This window comes from Cavia porcellus, unplaced genomic scaffold (assembly GCF_034190915.1).
Source record: "Cavia porcellus strain 051 isolate PalLab524CR breed Dunkin Hartley unplaced genomic scaffold, mCavPor4.1 scaffold_26, whole genome shotgun sequence".
Classification (NCBI taxonomy): domain Eukaryota; kingdom Metazoa; phylum Chordata; class Mammalia; order Rodentia; family Caviidae; genus Cavia; species Cavia porcellus.
Genome location: NW_026947509.1, coordinates 22,064,491 through 22,086,161, shown reverse-complemented (window position 1 = coordinate 22,086,161; position 21,671 = coordinate 22,064,491). Strand labels below are relative to the sequence as shown.

At 38.0% G+C, this 21,671-nt stretch overlaps 1 protein-coding gene across 1 annotated transcript in view; it reads left to right on the top strand.

Moving 5' to 3' along the window:
- Positions 1–21,671, top strand: part of Rnf212b (ring finger protein 212B) — a 36,913-nt gene that overhangs the window by 4,324 nt on the left and 10,918 nt on the right. The window contains exons 2-10 of the mRNA XM_013157657.3: positions 2,202–2,254; positions 2,968–3,042; positions 15,981–16,096; positions 16,708–16,768; positions 18,181–18,209; positions 19,859–19,905; positions 20,241–20,283; positions 20,443–20,511; positions 21,141–21,181. Of these exons, the coding sequence (XP_013013111.1) occupies positions 2,202–2,254; positions 2,968–3,042; positions 15,981–16,096; positions 16,708–16,768; positions 18,181–18,209; positions 19,859–19,905; positions 20,241–20,283; positions 20,443–20,511; positions 21,141–21,181 (534 nt within the window). The remainder of the gene's footprint in view (positions 1–2,201; positions 2,255–2,967; positions 3,043–15,980; positions 16,097–16,707; positions 16,769–18,180; positions 18,210–19,858; positions 19,906–20,240; positions 20,284–20,442; positions 20,512–21,140; positions 21,182–21,671) is intronic.

Below are 21,671 nucleotides of genomic sequence, written 5' to 3'. Positions count from 1 at the left end.
GTGAATAGAGTAAAAAGACAATCTACAGTATGGGACAAATATTTGCCGGTTACTCCTTAGAGGACTAGTATCCAGGATATAGAAAGAACTAAAAAAATTAGAACCTTCCCAAATAAAAGACCTGGTCAAAAATGAGTATCATAATTACTTTCCCAACACCCACAATTTAAAGGAGGAAAAGTTTATTTTGGCTCACAGTAGTTAAGAGGCGTTAGTTCACAGTCTGCGTGCTTCAAGGCAGGGCAGCATGCAGGAGACAGATTGCTTGTGGCATGGCAGGTAGGAAGAGAGAAGGATCAAGTGAGAAGAAGAGACAGACCTTTCTAAATCACACCCTTCGTGACCCACTTCCTCTAACCAGATTTACGCCCCAAGTCACACTGAGCTATAAACTCACTGTTGAACTAATCAACTGATGAGTATCATACTCATGATTCATCACCTCCCCAAATCCCCACTTACGAGTGCATGAGGCTTTGGGGAACACCTAGGTAGAAACCATAACAATGAGTAATTCAAATGAGTAGGCACTTCTCAAAAAAAAAAATGTGCAAATGACAAATAAGTACATGAAATAATGTTCAGCATCTTCAGCCATTACAGAAATGCAAATCAAAACAACTCTTAAAATTCCATCTTACTCCAGTGAGAATAACGTTATCAAAGACTCAAAAAAAATTTTTTTGGCAAGGTTGTAAGGAAAAAGAGAGCTTCCTACATTGTTACTAGGAATATAAATTAGGACAACCAACATGGAAACTGGAACCCTCAAAAAACTAAAAATAGAAATTGCATTTGACCTAGATATTCGTCTTCTAAGTATCTTTCTAAAACAGTTAAAGTCATCACATTACAATGTGTGCATACCCATGTTTGCAGCAGCGTAATTCACACTAGCTAAATTATGGAAATAACTTGTATGCCCATCAACAAATGAGTAAAAGAAAGTATGAGTCGAATGTGGTAGTGCATGCCTGTAATTGTAGCACTTGGGAGGCTGAGGCAGGAGGATCTCTTTGAGTTCAAGGCTAGCTTTGGCTACATTGTAAGTTCAAAACTAGCCAAAATTACCTAACAAGACCCTGTCTTTGAGGCTGGGGATTTTACTCAGTGGCATAAGCGCCTGCCTTGCAAGTGTGCAGTCGTGAGTTCGATCCCTGGTACTGATAAAAAAGAAAAAGACAAAAAAAAAAAAAAAAAAAGACCCTGTGTGAGGGGGATATATGTACAATGGAGTACTACCTAGCTGTAAAGAAGGACAAATTTGAATCATTTGTAGGAAAATGGGTGGATTTTGAAATCATAATGTCTAGTGAAATAAATCAGACACAGGAGGAAAAATGCTGCATAGTTTCTCTTACATGAGAAACCTAGAATGTAAATAATTTTTTTCAGAATGTAAATAGTTTCAAAAGCAAAATAGAAGAGAGGTGGTAGGAAACTGGTAGATTTTGTGGAGATGAGAAGAGAATGTAGGAAAGAGGGAAAAGGAGAGGGGAGGAGAGGAAGTAAAAATGATCAAGATGCAACATACAATATGCATACTAATTCCCCATGATTGTGATTACTATGCACTGTAAAGAGCATCAAAAAAAATCACTGATTCTCTTGTACCTTTACCAGTAGCTTTGTAAATGTACTCCAGCACTCCTGTTGGGTGTTTAGAATTGTCCCTCCCGACTCATAAAAGAAACCCAGAAATTCTTTTAAAAAGATGGAAGCCGGGCCTTGTGGCTCATGCCTGTAATCCCAGCACTCATGAGGCCAAGGAAGGAGGATCGAGGATCATTGAGAGTTCGAGACCAGCCTGGGCTACAATGTAAATTGAAGGCCAGTTTGATCTGTATAGTGAAACCCTGTCTCAAATAGATAAATAAGTAGACAGGGAGTTTAAGGCCGGGGATTTAGCTCAAGAGCACAATCCTTGCCTGGCAAGGAGAGGTCATGAGTTCAATACGTGGTACCAAAAAGAAAAAGATGAGTTGATGTAAAGTGTGAAATCCTTACTTATACTTCAACCTAGTAGTTTGAAACTGATTTAGAGACCAGAGTCTAAGTTGATGTTCTTTTATAACAATAATATTCTAACTTTAGGAAAAATCCTTTTTTTCCCTTCCTGTCTACTTGACTATTACTGTGTACTTTAGGAAAATTTTAATCTTACACTGAAGAAAACCAAACTTTTTTTACTCTTCTCCCAGAAAAATGTACCATTTGTGGAACTCCTTGCAAGCATCTGGCTCTATCTGACAATGTAAGTTTTCCCCTTACCAATTTTATCTCATTCCTGGCCTGTAGGAAACATACACAAATTATATATGATGTTTTTTTTTAAAAGATATTGTAGAATATATCTATAATCCCAGCATTTTGAGGCTGAAATATGATGATTGAAATCCATGTTTGCAGCAGCATAATTCACACAAGATAAATTATGCAAATAACTTGTATGCCCATCAATGGATGAATGGGTAAAAGAACGTGTGAGCTAGGCTGGGGATTTAGCTCACTGGAGTAAGCACCTGCCTGGCAAGTATGAGGTTGTGAATTTGATCTCTGGTACAAAAGAAAAGAAAAGAAACTGTGAGCCAGATGTGGTAGCACGTGCCTGTAATCCCAGAACTCGGAAGGCTGAGCAGGGAGGATCCCTGCAAGTTTTTGTAGCCAGCCTGGGCTACAAAGCTCAAGCAACTTAGTGAAACCCTATCTCAAAGAACAAATAAATAAAATAAATTTTAAAAGAGTTGGGGATATAGTGTGAAGGCCCTGAGTTCAATCCTTAGAACCTGTATGATGATGATGATGATGATGATAGTTTAAAAAAAAGAAACAGAGGGGTGGGGGTTTAAAAAAAAAATTGCAGGTAGTGATTGTAGAAAGAAAATTAATCTTATTTCATTTTAGTATCACTATTTTATTTCATTTCACTGTAGACATTTTCACTGTGTATCTTAATTCTCTTTGTAGTTGAAACCTCAGGAAAAGATGTTCTTCAAAAGCCCTGTGGAGACAGCTTTGCAGTATTTCAGTCATATCTCTCAGGTATGTGAAACAAAAGTTAAAGAAATATGACTTTACAAGCAAATTCTAGTTGTATCTTATTCCTTTATCAAAAGTTTCTTTAGGCTGTGTTTGTACATAAGTGAGAGAAACTACTCTTATTTCCCTTCTTCCTTGATGATGCCAGTCTCAACCAGTTAATTATGTAGTTAAACTTCATCGAGTACTTCTCAGTTGCAGTGATAATTAACAACTAAAGGATGGCCTAAGGAGCTTTATCATCTTTCTCTGCACCCTCTGAGTATTACCTGCAGATTGCATGACCCTGCAAACACTGGATGTGGTATTTTAACTCTTAATCTTTTGCTTACAGATTCAAGTTCATTAAAGTATGTCTTCTTCTTCTTCTCCTCCTCCTTCTTTTTGAGGCAAGGTCTTACTACATAGTACAGACTAGCCTTGAACTCAAGGTGATCCTCCTGCCTAGCCTCCAGAGTGCTGAGATTGCAGGTGTGTGCAACCATGCCTCACATTTGTTCTTCATTTTTTTTTATTTTCAAGTTTTACTTTGTAGTGATTTTATTTTATTTATTTTTTGGTATCGGGGATGGAACTTATGAACTCGCACTCACCAGGCAGGCGCTTGTGTTGCTGAGCTAAATCCTGGGTTCCAGTACTGTTTAACTCTTAGAATTCACAACTGGTTGCCTAAATTTTACACAGTATTTGTATTTTCCTGATGACTCACATATTGGTAAACCTTTGAGTTGGCAGGAACAGTAGGAATGCAGAAGTAGAGAGAAGGCAGAGCAATCATGTGAAAGAATTCCTACCTTGTAAACACTTTTGTTTTTTCTTTCCATTCTCTAGTTCTCTGCTGAAATTATTTTATAGCCTCCTGAGATTCCTATCTTGGCATATGTCTTGAGCTTTTATTACTTATTTTTTTCCTTACTCTTCCTCTCCATTTTGTTTTCAATGCTGTGGTCAAACCCAGGGCATTGAACATGCTAAACCAGCCCTCTACCACTGAACTACATCCCAGTAGTTCTTATTTTTTATGAGTGTACCTTTTCCAAACAGAAAAATGATACTTAGTCATTTTCTCATTGATGATAGCAGATTGATCTATCTACTGATCTGTCTATCTTTATCTATCTATCTATCTATCTATCTATCTATCTATCTATCTATCTATTTTCCCCTCTAGACCTTAACCCTGGAGTTAGAATAAGGGTAATTAAAGGTTAGGCTGCATCTTGTCTTTAGCTGCTTAAGTGAGCCATCATATTTGAGATACTATCTATGTTCAACATTTTGAAAAGATAAAATCCAGCTGATACTCAAAGAGAAATATTTTAAAAGATCACATGAACAAGAGAAAGAGCAGGTCTCTGGTTAATAACTAAACACAGAGTTAGTTAATGATCAGTAGAAAAATCATATGTAGTCTGAATCTTAACCTGCCTAATCATGGGACGAATTACATATGGTCAAGTAGTCAAGATAAAATAAATAGAAATGTTTAGTTAACCATCACTTTAGTGAAAGGCCAGTTTGGTGAAGTCAGCAAAGTCAGAAAATGTGTTTTCCTAATCTGTGAAGCTGAATAACTGATGTGCCTAATACGTAGGTTGCTTCATTCAGCTCAAAACTTCCTTTCTCTGTCAAACGTTTACTAACTCTGATATCTCAAAAGTAGGCCCAACATTCTTTACTCCTTCCCCTACCTTATTTCTTATCATAGCTCTCAGCCCTTAATATTATATTATGTATGTGCTTATTGTCTGAATCCTATAATACAGTTTTATTTATTGGTCTCTTTGAATACTTCCTATATATCAGTTTTTAACAGACTATGTGGGACATAGAAAGATTTAATAAATATTGGAAAAAACAAGTATAATAGTCTTCTCTATTGAAATATTCCTTTAAGGTATATGAAATATAATAAAGTGGAAATACTGAGAAAATTATTAGAGTAAAAATATCAAGACCAAATCTACCTGCTGGTGTATAGCTTCGTTCTCTGAACCAGTCTTTCACATGTGTTGTAGTCAGGGGTTGCAAGGAGAACAATTTACATACAAAACACAGAATTTATAATATTATTTTATAATGGTCACCCAGAGTTAAATACAAGAAAGTGCAGGAAATCTTCCACAACACTAAAGGCCTAGAAAAATGTAGCCAAGTGCCTGGATCTCACAGCAGTGTCCTGAATGAGTCCAGCTAAAAACCTAGAGCCCATGACAATGCCTCCCACAAATCAAACCAGGAGTTTAAAACTCACAGCAATGACTCATGCCAGTCTGTTTCGTGGATCTAAGCTGGGAAGGCCCAAAGGTCAGTAGTGGAAGCTAGGAAGTCTATGCCAGTGGGGTGAAGGATCTATGCTAGTAGGTTGAGGGTTCTACATTGGAGTAGAGAAGTCACACTCAAAATAAGGACCAGGGCTGCCTTGAAAAGTACCACAGCCATCCTTACTGACAATGAAGTCCTGATCTCCTCCGACAATGAGAACAGTGGAGTACAAGTCAGGAAGCCAGCATGACAAGTTTCTTCAAAAGATTAAACAGCGAACATCTTCCCCTCCAGAGCCAGGAAGTGACGCTCAATGTAAGGACCAGAGCTTCCCCAAAGTGAATCACAGCCACTCTCAGCGACAAGGTCCTGAGCTCCTCCGATGATAATGGCTGAATTAATATCAGGAAAGCTAGCCATGACCAACTCCTCCAGGAGAACCAGTGGCTCCAAACAGCAACACTTAGGAGAACCCACAACACCTCACTCTTCCTCTCCATGTCTCCTTTTATGCTGGCAACTTTCCTTAGGTGGGCCATCTACATTCAGCACCATGCTGATTTAATTCAGCTGATATTAAATTGACCACCAGTTTTTAATCAATCCATATGTAATACTCATTCGACTTCTTGTACAGATCCAATTAGGTAATGTTTTTTAAAGTATTCTCCAAACTGTGCCTTACTGGTTTAAAAAATTATGTGAGAAATTCATAGAAGACTATGAAAGATCACAAACTCACAAGAAAATTAAAGGACTCTACAAGTAAAAAAGAAATATGTAATTTTTATTGTTTTCAAAAGGAAGTACAGGCTGGGGATTTAGTGCAGCGGCAAAAGCACCTGCCTTGCAAGCACACAGTCATGAGTATGTAGCTCAGCAGCAAAAGTGCCCGCCTTACAAGCATGCAATCATGAGTTCGATCCCTGGTACAAACAACAAAAAAAAAGAAGTATAAAATGCCTCAGCTACTTTTAAAATAACAGTTTTATTAAGATAAACTTTAGAAGGTGGAACTGTAATCCCACACTCGGGAGGCTGAGGCAGGAGGATTGTCACAAATTAGAGACCAGCCTGGGCTACAAAGTGAGCCCAAGGCCAACCTGAACTGCATAGTGAGACCCTATCTCCAAGACAAAAAATAATAAGGTAAACTTTATACACCATAGAATTCACCCTTTTGAAGTATGCAGTTCAGTTTTTTTGTTTGTTTTGTTTGTACTGGGAATTAAACTCATGACCTTGTGTTTGTTAGGCAGGCATTTATGCTGCTAAGCTATATCCCTGGCCCACTAGTTTCTTAAAATGGTTTTTAAGAAACTTATTGAGTTTTGTAATCACTACTACCAATTTTGGAACATTTTTTTATTTGTGGTTCTTTGTTTTTGTTTTTGTTGTTATGTCATTTGTTTGTTTGTTTTATGTTTGGGGGACAAGGCCTTACTATGTGGTTCATGGTGGTCTTGAACTCACTTTGTTGTTGGACTCCGAGTTATCCTTCTGCCTCAGCCTTCTGAGTACTGGATTACAAGTGTGTGCCGCGAGGACTGGCCTTTGAGACATTTTTATCACCCCCAAAAGAGACCTTATGCTCATTAGCAGGCATTTCCAAAATCTTGCCCACTTTCCATAAACCCAGGCCATCACTAATTTACTTTCTAATCCTGTCCTATTCAGGACATTTCAAATGTCCTGTCCTGTCCTATTCAGGACATTTCATAAACATGGAATAGCACGACATGTGGTCTTTTGTGACTGGCTGTATTTTCCAAGCATAATGTTTTCAAGGTTCATCTGTGTTGTAGCATGTAGCTTCATTAGTATTTCATTCCTTTTGTGTGTGTGTTGAGACAGAGTCTATACTAAATAGTTCAGTTCAGGCTGGCTTTGACCACTATGTACTCCAGGCTGGGCTTGAACTCCCAGAGATCCTCCTGCCTCAGCCTTCTGGGTGCTGGGATTATAAGCATGTGCCAGTATGCTCACTTCTTTTTTTTTTCTTTGCACCAGAAATTGAACTCACAACCTCAAGCTTGTCTTTTTTTGTTTTGTTTTTTAGAGACAGCGTCTTGCTATGCAGTTCAAGCTGGGCTTGGGCTCATTCTGTAGCCCAGGCTGGTCTCAAACTTGCAATGATCATCCTGCCTCAGCCTCCATAGTGCTGAGATTACAGGAGTGTGCTACCACACCTGGCTGTCTTTAAAATGAAATTTATTTTATTTTATCTTTAAATGAAATTTATTTTAATTCAACTAAATTTGATACAAGTTTTTGTTTTGTTTTGTTTTGTTTTTGGTACTGGGGATCAAATTCATGACCTCACACTTGCTGGGCAGGTGCTGTGCCACTGAGCTCTATCCCCAACCCTTTTTTTTTTTTCAAAGAGAGTCTCATTTGTAGTCATGCTAACCTTGAACTCACTAGGTAGCCTAGGCTAGCTCTGAATTCATGATCCTCTTGCCTTAGCCTCCTGGGTGCTGGAAATACAGTTATATACCAACACACCCAGCTAATATACTAGTTTTTGTATGAGCATATACTTTCATTTCTCTTGGGTAAATATGTGGCTTGGAATCACTGGGTCAAATGATACCTCTATGTTTAACTTCTTTTTTATTTTTATTTTTTAAAATTTTTTTCAGGTACAGGTTCAGGGGATTGAACTCGTGACCTCACACTTGCCAGGCAGGCGCTTATGCTTCTTTTCTTTTTCTTTTCCATGCCAGGGATTGAACCCAGAGCACCATGCATGCTTAGATAGGCACTGTATTTCTGAGCCACATACCCAACCTCTTTTTTTTTGTTGTTTTGTTTTGAGATGGAGTCTGTGTTCTCTAGGGTTGTTTTGAATTTCCTGGCTCAAGTGACCTCCTGCCTCAGCCTACACAATGGCTGAGAAAGCATGCCTGACTCTCACCAGTTTAACTTTTTTATTTTATCTTTGATGATATTAGATATTAGATCTAGGGCCTCATACGTGCTATGCAAGTACTTTACCACCAAGCTATGTTCCCAACCTCAGCCTTTTTAATTCCTCTATTTTGAGACAAGGTCTTTCTAAGTTGCTCAATTTCCCAGACTGGGGTCAAAATTGCAATCATCCTGCCTCGGGTTCCCAGAGAGCTGAGATTACAGGAGTTACCACCATGCCTAGCTAATGTTTATCATTTTGAGGAACAGATTGTTTATCCAATAATCCTCCTGCCTCAGCCTCCTCAGTGCTGAGACTGAAGGTGTGTGTCACCATGCCTGGGCTGCTGTTCTATTATAAACCATATAGTTTTATACCTTGATGCCCAGAATGCTGTTATACTAAAAACTGAATTAACAGTTACCTTTTAATTATAATTAGTGTACTTTGTACATACTGCTGCATATCACATTGTATTTTATTGGTTTACATGTCAGAATGCCTCTTCTATGATATGATGAGTTACTAAAGGATAAGAACCCATGTTATTCATCTTAGTACCTAGAATTACTGCACCTGGAGTAAAGTATTAAGTAGAGGTTAAGTGAAAGGATGAATAATCTTTGCACTATATATTTCTCTCTGACCCTGCATGAGGTGTTTTCTAATACCAGCAAGTTCTCTGGCACCAACTAGGTGTCCAGTAATTGAATTATTTTTTAAATGAGAACATCATTTTTACTAACAGTTTCAGTTTCACAGAAAACAATCTCAGAACAATGAAGTATATATAAAATGTCAAAGGACAGCTTAACACTGTACTCACCCTTGTCTTCCCTTTTAATGCCTCAGTCCCACAATACTGGCTTCACTTCAGATGCTAGCCACAAGTAGGGTACCCAGGCTATCCACATTTCAACCCAGGTAACTACAAACTCAGAAGTCCACCATCCTCTTCCTCTGGTCATCCCAACTTTGCTAATTTACTAGAAGGACTCACAGAACTCAGAAATACATGATACTTACTACTTGTCAACTGTAAAAGGTACAACCCAGGCATAGTCATATGGAAGAGATACATAGAGCAGGGACACAGAGCTCCCTAACCTTCTAGGTATACTATTTTTTCCAGCACCTCAATGTGTTCAACCTGGAAGCTCTCCAGAATTCCTTGTTGAGGATCTTTTATGAAGGTTCTGTTATTTATACGTGATTGATTAAATAATTGACCTTTAGTGATTGAATTTAGCCTTGAGTACTTCTCTTGCCCTAGATGTAAAAAGAAAAAAAGGGGTTAGAGTTGAAAGTTCCAATTCCTCTAATTAGTTGATTCCTCTGGCAACATGCTTCCACCCTGAAATTTTCTAGGAGCCCACCAAGAGTCACCCCATTAAAACAAATTCAGGTGAGGTTACTCCTGTAAAAATCAGAAATTTACATATTTCCAAGATATGGTACAGGGTGAATATTCTCATTTACAAAGGGAGAAATAAGGATATAGGGATGAAGAGAGTGGACCAAAGCAAGACCGGAACTGACCAAGACATATGTTAGATTTTGTATCTCTGTTCCTGACATCCAGGGAGCAATGTGGTGGAATTTGGGCCACCAAAGGCTTGCGTTGCTCTGCCCCTGTGTCTTTGATGCAAGCAGCTTACCTCGTCTCTCTCTTGGACAGATTCTGCTCACTTCCTGTTGTTCCCTTTGCAGTGGTTCCACATTCTTGGCATCTGTAATTTCCTAGTGTTCAGGGCAGCAGTGGTTTCACTGTCACACTTTCATGAATTGCTCTGTCAGAGTTTGCTTGCAAGGATTTTGATTCTAACCAGACTTTCCTCTGATATCATAGTAGAGGCTTTCATCACATCATAGCTCCTTCATTCTGCATGCTTGTAAAACATCATGTGGATGAGCCCAAGGTCTGGCACTACTTTGAGCAGTACATAGGCCCATGTGGACATAGCTGCTGTGACCTTACTGGGAAGCTGAACATAAGTAAATGAATCCCAGGGAAGCAAAACCCCAGGTAATCCTGTGAAAACAGATCACCTCAGGACTCTGAAACAAGTCGTCAATCTTCAGTGGGTCTCACTGATTTTTGAGATGCTCTCAGACATCCTTCCTGCTGTTCTGGTACAAAGTACATAGCTTATTTTAATTTTAATTCATTTATTTTCAGTATTGGAGATTAAACACAAGACCTTTGCACTGAGCTACATCAACAGCCCTTTTGTATTTCGAGATAGGTCTTGGTAAGTTGCTCAGGCTAGGCTTAAACTTAAAATCCTCCTGCCTCTGCCTTCCAGACTGCTAAGATGATAGATGTGTGCCACCATGCCCAATTTTGGCTTCTTTTTAATGATATTAATCTTTAATATCTATAGCCTCCTTAAATGGAAAGAGTTCCGTGTGTGTGTGTGTGTGTGTGTGTGTGTGTGTGTGTGTGTGTCTGTCTGTCTGTCTGTCTGCCTGTCTGTCTTTTTGAGGCAGGGTCTCACTATGCAGTTCAGGCTGGCCTTGAGCTTTCTTTGTAGCCCAGGCTGGTCTTAAACTTGTAACAATCCTCCTGCCTCAGCCTCCCAAGTACTGGGATTACAGGTGTGTGCCACCATGCCCAGCTTGGAACTTTTTTTGAGACAAGGAATCACTATGTATTCCAGGCTGTTCTTGAACTCACTATGTAGTCTAGACTGGCCTTGAATTTGCAACAATCCCTCTGCTTTAGCCTCTCAAGTGCTGAGGTTACAGATGAGCACCACCACATCTGGCCTTAGATGGAACTTTAAATGTACTTCTTTTCTGGCCAAAAGGCAAGTTTTTCAAATATTTCCACTCTGATTTTTGTTCCTTATTCTCATTTTATATAGTATCTAGTATCTAGTATATTTTATATAGTATATTGTAAAATAAGCTAGTAATACCCATGCTGCTTCCTGAATGCTATCCAGTCTTTAATTTTCTTCTACCAGATTAACAGTCCATCACTTTTAATCACAATTTCCCACAAAGTCTTGGGGCATTGAACAACTGTAAATGAGTTATTTACTAAAATGTACCATGACTAACTCCATTCTAATTTTCAGCCAAGTCTTCATTTCCACCTGAAACCATTTCATGAACGTAGCCCTCACTGTCCTCATTTCTTTTTACATTCTGGTCTTCAGAGCTCCACCAGAATTGCCCGTTAACATCAGTTGACAACAGTTTTAAATTTTCTCCAGGTTGCCTCTATAAGCTTTTCCATATTCTCCCCTCAAACCAATTCAAGGGCTTCTGAATTATCGTACTAGGTATAGTCACAGCAGTGACATCACTTCTTAGTGTAGCAGTTTTCTGTTAGCTTTCCGTACTATGATGAAATAAGGAGGAAAAGCTTATTTTGACACATAATTTTGGCGGAATTATGTGGTTGGCTAACTGTGTTATTTTAGACCTGTGGCAAGGAAGAATATGGCAGAAAGCGTCTAGCAGAGCAAAGCTACTCATCTCATGGCATTGACAAAATAGAGATACAAAAAATCAGGCCAAGGTCCCAACAACCCCTTCAGGCAAGCCCTGATAACCTAACTTACTTCTGCTATGCTCTGCTTCCTAATGGCTCTACTGTCTCCCAACAGCACCATCAGCTGTGACCAAGCCTGCAACACATGGCTTTTGGGGATATTTGAAGATCCAAAGCGTAACAATAACTCTGGGCTAGGAATCAAGGATAAAGATCAAATATATATTTCTTATACCTCATTTTATTAGAGAAAGCCTCAAAATCAATTTTGAAATAGTTTTAAAACTTTTGAGCTGAGCATAGTGGTACACATTTGCAATCCCAGCACTGTGGGAGGCTGAGGCAAGATGACGGCGAATTTAAATCCCATCTGGGCAACTTAGCAAGTTAGCAAGACTCTCTCTCCAAATAAAAAATTTTTAAAGGGTTAGGGGATATAGCTCACTGCAAAAAATTGGGTTCAATCCCTAGTACTGCAAACAAAACAAAACAAATACACAAAAACATGCTCTCCCACACACAAACCATTTATGTTAAAGACAATTTTAATCATCTAAAAATAGAGAAAAAATTTAAAACTAACAAAAACAAAAACATAATATAATAATGTATACAATATAATAATTTTTCATGTATTCACAACCCTACTTCAACAATTATCAGCTGATGCCCAATTTTAAGCATTCACATTTCCCCAGTTGCCTCAAAATTATTTTAAAAATTTATTTGCATTAGGTTTCAATAAAGTCTCTGTATTCAGTTTGTGGTTGTTCCATTAAATTTGTTTGATTGTTTAATGGCACAGAGGACTGAACTCTGGTAACACTAAGCTACATCCCAGGCCCTTTATATTTTATTTTTAAAATTTTGAAACAGTCTTGCTAAGTTGTCCAGACTGGCTTTGAATTTGCAATTCTCTTGCCTCAGTCTCCCAAATAGCTGAGATTATAGGTCTCTATAACACTCCCAGTTTCTTTTTATCTATAAGTTTCTTCTCATTTCTTTCTTTTTTTTTATCTTTGAAGAAAATAATCTTTTATTCTATAAAATTGTTCTTAGTGTGGATTTTCTTCATCACATTCATGGAGTCATTCAATATGCTAGTGTGACTCTGCTGCCTATAAGTTGGTAGGTAGATTTAGACTCAATTGCCATCATTTGGTTTATGGAGAGGTAACCTAGTACCATTTTATAGTTATGAAAAGTTTATCATAATCTGTCATTTGTATGATGTGCCATTAATGAACTTTGCAAAGATACATTCACTCGTTAGAAATTGTGAAATGTGGGGCCTGGGGATTTAGCTCAGCGGCATAAGCGCCTCCCTTGCAAGTGTGCAGTCGTGAGTTTGATCCCTGGTACCAATAAAAAAGAAAAAGACAAATAAATAAATAAATAAATGTTAAGTTTAAAAAAAAAAAAGCAATTGTGAAATGCTACTATATTGCCTGTCATTTCTCTGTCAACTTTTTAGTTGGACTACTTCTAAAGTAAAAAATTTCCTTCTCTTAGCTAAATGATTACCCTGAAATATAGTTTAAAAATACTAAGACTTGTAGATACTATACAGTAAAGGAGTCAGTTTCACAAGAGATAAAGCCAACTAATAGATTCTGGACATGATTTTTGTTTTGTTTTGTTTTGGTAATGGGAATCAAACTCATGACCTTGTGCTTGCAGGACAGATGCTACGCCACTGAGCCAAATCCCCAGCCCTACTAATAGGGCTGAATGTGAAAGAGAGACAAGAAGCTTACCAATAACTTTAAAAGAAATTTCTAGGGGGCTGGGGATTTAGCTCAGTGGCATAAGTGCCTGCCTTGCAAGCACGAGGTGTGAGTTTGATCCCCAGCACCAAAAAACAAAAACAAAAAAATACCACATGGGAAAACAAGTTCTCAAATTAAAAAAAAAAAAAAAAAAAAAACCTTAAAAATAAGCATTAAAAAAACCATTCTTTAGTACAAAAAAGATAATCAAGCTAATATTCATTTCCAAAGTGTGTACTACTTTACAAATGGAATGCTTTTGTTTTTGGTAACTCATGTTAAATCAAAATAGCTTATGTCTCATAATGAACCTACGGAGCTTCCACTTTGCTTCCCTTACCTGTGCCTTTTAGTATCTGCTCTAGTTTAGATCTTGAGTGGCCCCCAAAGATTTGTGCATCAAGAACTAGATCACCATCCTGTGACACTACTGGAAAATGAAGAAGGCTTTAAGAGGTGGGGCTTAGTAGAAGGAAATCAGATCATTGGGGATATATCCTTTTTTTTGCTACCCATGGAGCAAAGGGAGTTTGGGGGTATACCCTTGCCCAGATGTTGGAACCCTGGTCCCTTTCTTGCTGCCTTCTGACTATCATGAGATGAAGGCATTCTCTACCACATACTCCTATGTGACACACTGCCTCGTCACAGGCCAAAGACTGCAGGGCCAAGTGACCATTGGCTGAAATTCCTGAAACTATAAGCCAATATAAACTGTTCCTCCAGTTTATTATTCTAGGCATTTTGTCATAGTAACAGAAAGCTGACTAACGGGTAGCATCTTTCAGTGGTATTTCCCTTAGTTTCACTTGCCTCAAAAGCTGGGATTACAGATCTGCCTAACATTCCCTTTTACTGGACCTAATTGAGAACTAAAGTTTAAAAATATTCTTTCAGTAAATAGAAATTATGTTCCATGTGTTAAATACAATTTATAGGAAACCATTAGTTTGGACTGAATGTCTACATTAGGCCTAGTTACCCAAAGTAGATTTATTCATGCTGAAGTTTTGCACCATCAAGCCCCAACTGTTTTTTCGCACCTTCTAAGAAATCAGGGGAGACATAGAGGTAATAGCCAAAACAGGCCAGTTTTACCCTTAACCTTTACAAGGAAATTTATTTTGAAATTATTAATCTGTTTTCTTTGTCTTTGCTTTGTTCTGCCCTTTTGCTTAGACCTGGGCAAAAGGGCTTCCCATAGTGTAGTCTGGCTCCCTAGGGTTCCACAGTGGGGTTTGCTATCTGTGTACATAAGAGGCTTGGTGATCTCAGAGAGAAATGTAACTGGTCTAGAGTAAGATTTGGGTTTTCTTGATGCTAAGAAACTTAATTTCATCATAGACTGATACCAAGAGTAGGATTAGAATATTAGGGATACTATGTCTTAATTATCTGTTATATCTACTCATAATGACTGTTGCTTCCCAAAACTCTTCCCTTAATTTTAGGTAACTCCTAAAATTGAGTGACTTTTTTCTGTTGCTGCTGTGGCCAGATTTTCTAAACTAGACAAGCCTTGTTTTTATAAAACAAACAAACAAACAAACAAACAATATCTCTAGCTATTCATGGTGGTACATGTCTGTAATCCCAGCTACCCAGGGGGCTGAGCAGAAGGATTGCAAGTTTGAGGCCAACCTGGAAAACCTTGAAAGACTCTGTCTAAAAATAAAAGTAAAAAGGCTGAAAATGTTTGTTAAGAGAGTACTACTATCTAGAGAAGGACCTTTGATAGAAGTTCATAGCTGAGAAGGGAGAAAGCAGGTGAAACATAATACTGCTATGTATTCAAAAGTAGAGGTTGACAAAGCTAAAACACAGTCTAAATACTAACTTTTGATCTGACTCAGCAGTCTCATGATAAGTACTGTACCTCAGTATAGCAACTGTTAAAGTGACACAAAAGATACAATTTGTGTCCATGCCCAGAAATAAAATTCAGAAATACGTACTTCTGTGCATCTTCACCCTTCACTGCAGGAGCACGAACCACTTGCAAGTGACTGTATACCTGCTTAGGGAAAGTAAAATGGTCACCAGTGATCTGTAATAGCTAAGTCTATGGAAGGTGAGTCCAAGATAATTGTAGACAAGTTAGAACCAATTCTGAGAGGACAAAATACTGCATTTTTAAAGGACCATTTTATGTCACAATATTACCATTAAGAAATTAGAAAGCGGGGCTGGGGATTTAGCTCAGCAGCATAAGCACCTGCCTTGCAAGCAGGCAGTTGTGAGTTCGATCCCTGGTACCGATAAAAACAAAATAGACAAAAAAAAAAAAAAAGAAAGAAAGAAAAGAAATTAGAAAGCTAGTGTTTGGGAAATGAAAAACTTTTCCCTAGTGCTGAGCTAGAGTTATGAATTAACCCAAATGTTCTAGAAGTAAAAGAGCAGTAATAAACTATGGATTGATAGATTTTCATTCATTGCCAAAAATGAGGGGAAGGGAGTCTTGAAAATGCTGCCAAAGGCCTATTTTTCCTAGTAGGTGTGGAGTTTCCAGAAGAAACAAACAAATCTCCTCATTGCCTTTTATAAGCACAGAATTATAAAGTTAGAAGCAGCCATTGAGGAGGCACAGCAGACAGTGGCCAACCGGGACAAGTAAGTAACAAGTAAAATTCACAGATAGCTTTTCTTCCCTTCAGTGATGTTATAGTCCTTATTTCCTTGTGTTTGCAAAGATCAAAAATTTTCCCATGTATATTATGTTTGTTTTGAGAAAATCAGGTACATAATTTTTGGTTGGTCCCCTCAGTCTCCATTTGGTATTTTTCTTTCTTTCTTGGCTCTTCTTACTTTATAGCGTCCTTTAACTTCCCTGCATAAAGACCACTTCTTCAGTCTTTTGTCACACTGATAAAAATGGGATATAACATTTAAAATATTATCTCTGAGAGGGTGTATTTTGGAAATCTTAAACTAAAAGGTGAAATCCTTGATGGAACTTTTTAGACATTAGCAGGCTAATTATGTGAGAGGAATGGAGTCTATGCAGACTCCCCAGAAGTTGTAACAAGTGTCTGCTTGTTTTGTTGACTTGATTGTTTTTATCATCAATGCCCTGCCACTGTCCCTTAAAATCATCAGATCTCAGGTAGAAATACTCTGTATATCTGTAAGCATCTCTCACTAAACACTACCTAGATGTTGGTAATAATAATAATTTTTTTATTCCACTGACTTGGAATTTATTGCTTCCATCTTTTGCCTAGAGAGCTGTCAATCTTAAGAAAAGAGAATGGAGAACTGAAGAAACTTATAGCCTTCCTAAAGGTGAATGAATATAATTACATTTTCTCTTACTTTTTTATCTGTCTATCTGACTGTATAAAATAATACTTCCTAACCCATTTCATATCATAGAACACATGTAGACTGATATTTGTACTCAAGCACACTGTAGTTAATAGATGAGGCCATAGAAAATCTGTAAGGGTTGAAAGAATTGATGAATATTTAGGACACTTGTAACCAATTCTTGAATATCAGTGAAAACTAACATACCAGTTAAAAGTCTCTCTCCTCTTTCTCTCTCTCTCTCTCTCTCTCTCTCTCTCTCTCTCTCTCTCTCTCTCTGTGTGTGTGTGTGTGTGTGTGTGTGTGTGTGTGTGTGTCTGTGCTTCTGCCTGTCTTACTAGTCTCTTTGTCCTTCTCTCTGTCTCTGTCACTGTCTAGCTATGTCTCGTTTCTCCTCATATTTCTGGGGATTGAACCCAAGGCTGTTACACTTAGCTGTATCCCTAGCCCTTTTAAATTTTTTTATTTTGAGACAGAGTCTTGCTAAGTCCCTAAATTTTCCAGGCTCCCAGAGTATCAAGATTACAGTATGTGCTACTATACCCAGAGAGACAACTCTCTTATAGATAAAACATGTTACCATTTTTTAAATTCCTCTTCAAGAAGTCCAAGAAATCCAGGAATGATGGCTTGTGCCTCTAATTCTAACACTCTGGAGGCTGAAACAGAAGGAGGGTAAGTTCAAGGTTAATGTGGCCTAGCAAGACCTTGTTTCACAAAAAAGAAAAAACAAAACAACAAAAAGATGTCTATGATGCCTCCGGACTCTTCCTCTCATACATACTCTATTTCCTAGACATTTCTTTTATCCTAAGACTGTTTTGTGTATTTATGTGATTGTCGTGTTGATCCCATTCCTGTAACTATTCTAGTACAATGTAATCAGTCCCCCAGAGACTTCATACTTCTCTAAACCAGGAGTAGTGGTGCATGCCTGTAATCCCAAATACTTGGAATGTTGAAGTGGGAGGAATGCAAATTCAAGGGCTGCCTCAGTGAGACCTTATCTCAAAAGGAAATAAAAGAAGGGCTTGAGAATATAGTTCAGTGGTAGAGTACTTCTCTAATGTGCATGAGGGTCTGGATTCAGGCTCCAATGTTAAAAAATGATAATTTACAGGATTCCCAGCATGCTCTTAAGAAGAGAAACTAAAATTTTATTCCCTCAAAGCTAACAATTTTCTAAGGAAACATTGCAGCTTTACTTTCTCCTGCTGGGAATCTTAGCAACCACTAGGGGACACTGCATCTCAGTTATTTTACCCACCAGATCACCAGGAAAAGTTTACAGCTGAGTTACCTAACAAGTAAGATGGGGTCCTTTGGTTAGGACCTTTGATCTGCAGCTTCCTTTACTTCATTTTTTTTTTTTTTTTTTTTATCTACAGGAATCTCCAAGTCGGTACCAAGGAAGCAGGTCAGTTTTATCAGTAACTGTACTAGCCCCCGACCTTGAAACTTTCTGTGCTTTTTAAATTTTTAAAAGATGACACTTAACAATTATACATATTTATGGGGTATAACATGGTAATTTGGTACCTATATACAATGTATAACGATTAGATAAAAGTAAGTACCATCTGCCACTCCTTAAACACTTATAATTGCTTTGCATTGGGAACCTTTGAGCCTGTTTTTGGACTCCTGGCTGTGTGGGCTCTGAGATGGAGAAAGTGATTGATAAGTTTATCTTTTACTTCTCTAATAAAGAGTTACTTACAGATCCTTCTTACTGATCTGGAGATGTAGCTCAGTGGTACAGTGCTTGCCTACTGTGTGTGAGGCCCTGGGCACGCGCACACACACACACACACACACACACACACACACACACACGTATTACTAAAGAGTGCTGATGTGAAATGTTAATTATAAATGCTTGCCTTTGCATATTGTCTTTTGAAGTCACACTCATTCAAAATTCAACTCACATCATTTTCTTTAGAAAGACTACATTAGGTAGAGTCTGTTCACTCATTCATCAATAAATGTTCAGTGCCTACTGTTTAGCAGGAAGTATGTCACATGCTGGATATATAGCTCTAGTTCTTTCAAATGGTGCTGTGTCGTTCCAACTGTGAAATACTTGTACTGTCAGCCCTGCACTGGTGGATTAAAAAACACACCTCTACACTCATAAAAATTACTGCCTCATGGTCTTTTATGTTTGCATATTTCTGATACATCCATTATTAACACTGTTGTGGTTGTCTTCATGGTTCTGGACGTTGAACTCAGGGTCTCAAAAGTAAATGTCCCACCACTGCACTCTGTACCCAGTTTCTGATTATTTTTTATCTTTCTTTCTAGCCTATGAGCCTGTCAAAGAGAATGTTATTCTAGTTGTCTTTGTAATCTTAAGACATAGGTGATATAGATACTATATAAGTGTTTGCTAAGTGAATAAATTAGAGATGAAGGGATGTATGATTGGCTGGACAGATGTAAGACTGAGTACTTAGTAAAGTAGTATAGGAAGGAAGAAAAGAAATATTCCAAAACTTCTGTTATGACTCTGGCAGGCTGAGGCAGGAAGATCACAAGTTTGAGCCTAGCCTAGGCAACTTTAGTAATTTAGTGAGACCCTGTCTTAAACAAACAAACAAAACAAAAAAAGAATTGGGAGTGGTGCAGCTCAATATGAAGAGCTTGAGTTCAATTCCCAGTATTGAAACAAAATAAAACACTAATATGGACAGGGGAGAAGTGGAGGTTTCACTTAGGGAGTTGGAGAGTAAAAGGCCTTGTAAGAACCTTTACTTTCATGTGATACCTGTAATACATGAAAGTAAGCAATCTGTGATATATATATATATATATATATATATGTGTGTGTGTGTGTGTATATATATATGTGTATATATATATATAATTACATTATATAATTTTTTTGATACTGGGGATCAAATTCACAACCTTGCCTTTGTCAGGCAGGTGTTGTGCTACTGAGCTATATCCCCAGCCATGTGCTATATTTCTATGGACAGTGATCTGATCAATCCCCTAAAGTGGCACTTAAATTCTGCTTAGTCAGATTAGAGCAGCCTCTTTCTTTGTTTTTTGTAGGCTGACCACACCTCGACCAGTGGGCATTACTTCTCCATCACAGTCAGGTAAAGAATAGTTTTTCTCCAAATGTGAGATGAATGAATATCTTTTCCTCATATGAAAATTTTTTTCTCAGAGACCATGTGATTCTCCTAATCTTATGTATTATATTAGAAATATTAGATCATCACTCACAACAAATTGGCTAGGTGAGGCAGAGCATGCTATTGGTGGCAACTTTTTAAAAATCACTTTTATTGATACATTTTAGGTATGTATAATGATCACATTCATGATAGAGAATTTGTACCTGCATATGATATAACTTGCTTCTTTTTTCCCAATTCCCCTACCCTCCCTTCAACCTGTTGACAACTTTTCATACTGTACTATTTTTTAGTTACACCACGACCCAGTTCCCAGCATAGCAGCCAGGTGGTCAGGTGAGTAAAAAGCCTATAAGCAAAATTTAAACCACTGGCAAAAGATAGAAGATGAAAGAAATATTTACATGTGGCTCAGATAGGCACTGAAGAGACTTTAAGTCTGTGTCTAAGTTGAACAGCAGTTTTTGTTTGTTTGTTTGTTCTCCCCCTTTACAGTCGGTCCTCCTCTGTGGAATCTATGCCTTATAGAGTGCCTGGCTTTGGTACTGTGGGACAAGTAAGTAATATTCACCTTTTCTTTGTAGACTGAGCTTATGGGGCTGGGGATTTAGCTCAGCGGCATAAGCACCTGCCTTGCTAGCAGGCAGTCGTGAGTTTGATCCCTGGTACCGATAAAAATGAAAAAGACAAAAAAAAAAAAAAAGAAAAGAAAGAATAGACTTAGCTTTCTAATGGAATGCTTAATGAAAGCAAAAAATTAGGACTAAAATCTTAAATTTATATTGGCTTTTAGCATAAATAATTTGATGCTATCCAGACTCTATTTTGGTTTAGCCATGGAGACAAGGTGTTAGAAGCTGACACAATAAATAGGGGTGGAAGGAGTGAAAGCTACTGGTGTTCATCACGTTGGTTTTCTGAGACAGGGTCTTGCTGTGTGGTTCAGGTTGGCCTTAAACTCACAGCGATCCACCTGCTTCAGCCTTCTGAGGGTTGGGATTTACAGATGTGCACCATTATGCCCAGCTTCATCATTTTTATTTTGGAAGTAAAAAGGACAAATCTTTCTTAGACTAGTATGTCCACTCCCAGAGAACAAACTATGCTTGAAAGTGTAGATATACAGAAATAGGGAATAGGGAAGTTAGAAAATAGAGTTATCCTTATTAATGCATATTATTTTTCTATCTCCCTTTCCTACAGGGAAGGAGCACTCCCAGAGACTCTAACTTTGGTAAGAGGCGGGGGGTGTGGGGGCAGTGTCAAAAGTCAATTTAATCTGTGCAGAGACCAGTGGATTTCTGTGCATTATGCCATTTTACTTTGTTTTTTCCAGACACTGATTCCAGGTATACTAACATGTATTAAAAGTTTTCAAATAATATTTTTGTTGGGGTTGGGAATTTAGCTCAGTGGCATAAGTGCCTGCCTGGCAAGCACGAGGTCATGAGTTCAATCCCCAGTACTGCAAAAAAAATTTTTTTTTGTCATTAAACTGCAAAGGGAAAATAAAAAGTTGAACAACAAAAAAGCCAATGGAAACCTCTGGTCAGCAATTTGAAGGTGACTTCTGAGGAAGAGTGAGTGAATTTTTAAAACTGCCACAAGATGGCAGTATAAGTTAGCTCTGAAAGGAACCTTTCTGTGTGTCTAGGTATATATACGTATAGGTGCGTATGCATAGATCAGTAGATTTTCCCTGTGCTGGAAATTGAACCCAGAGC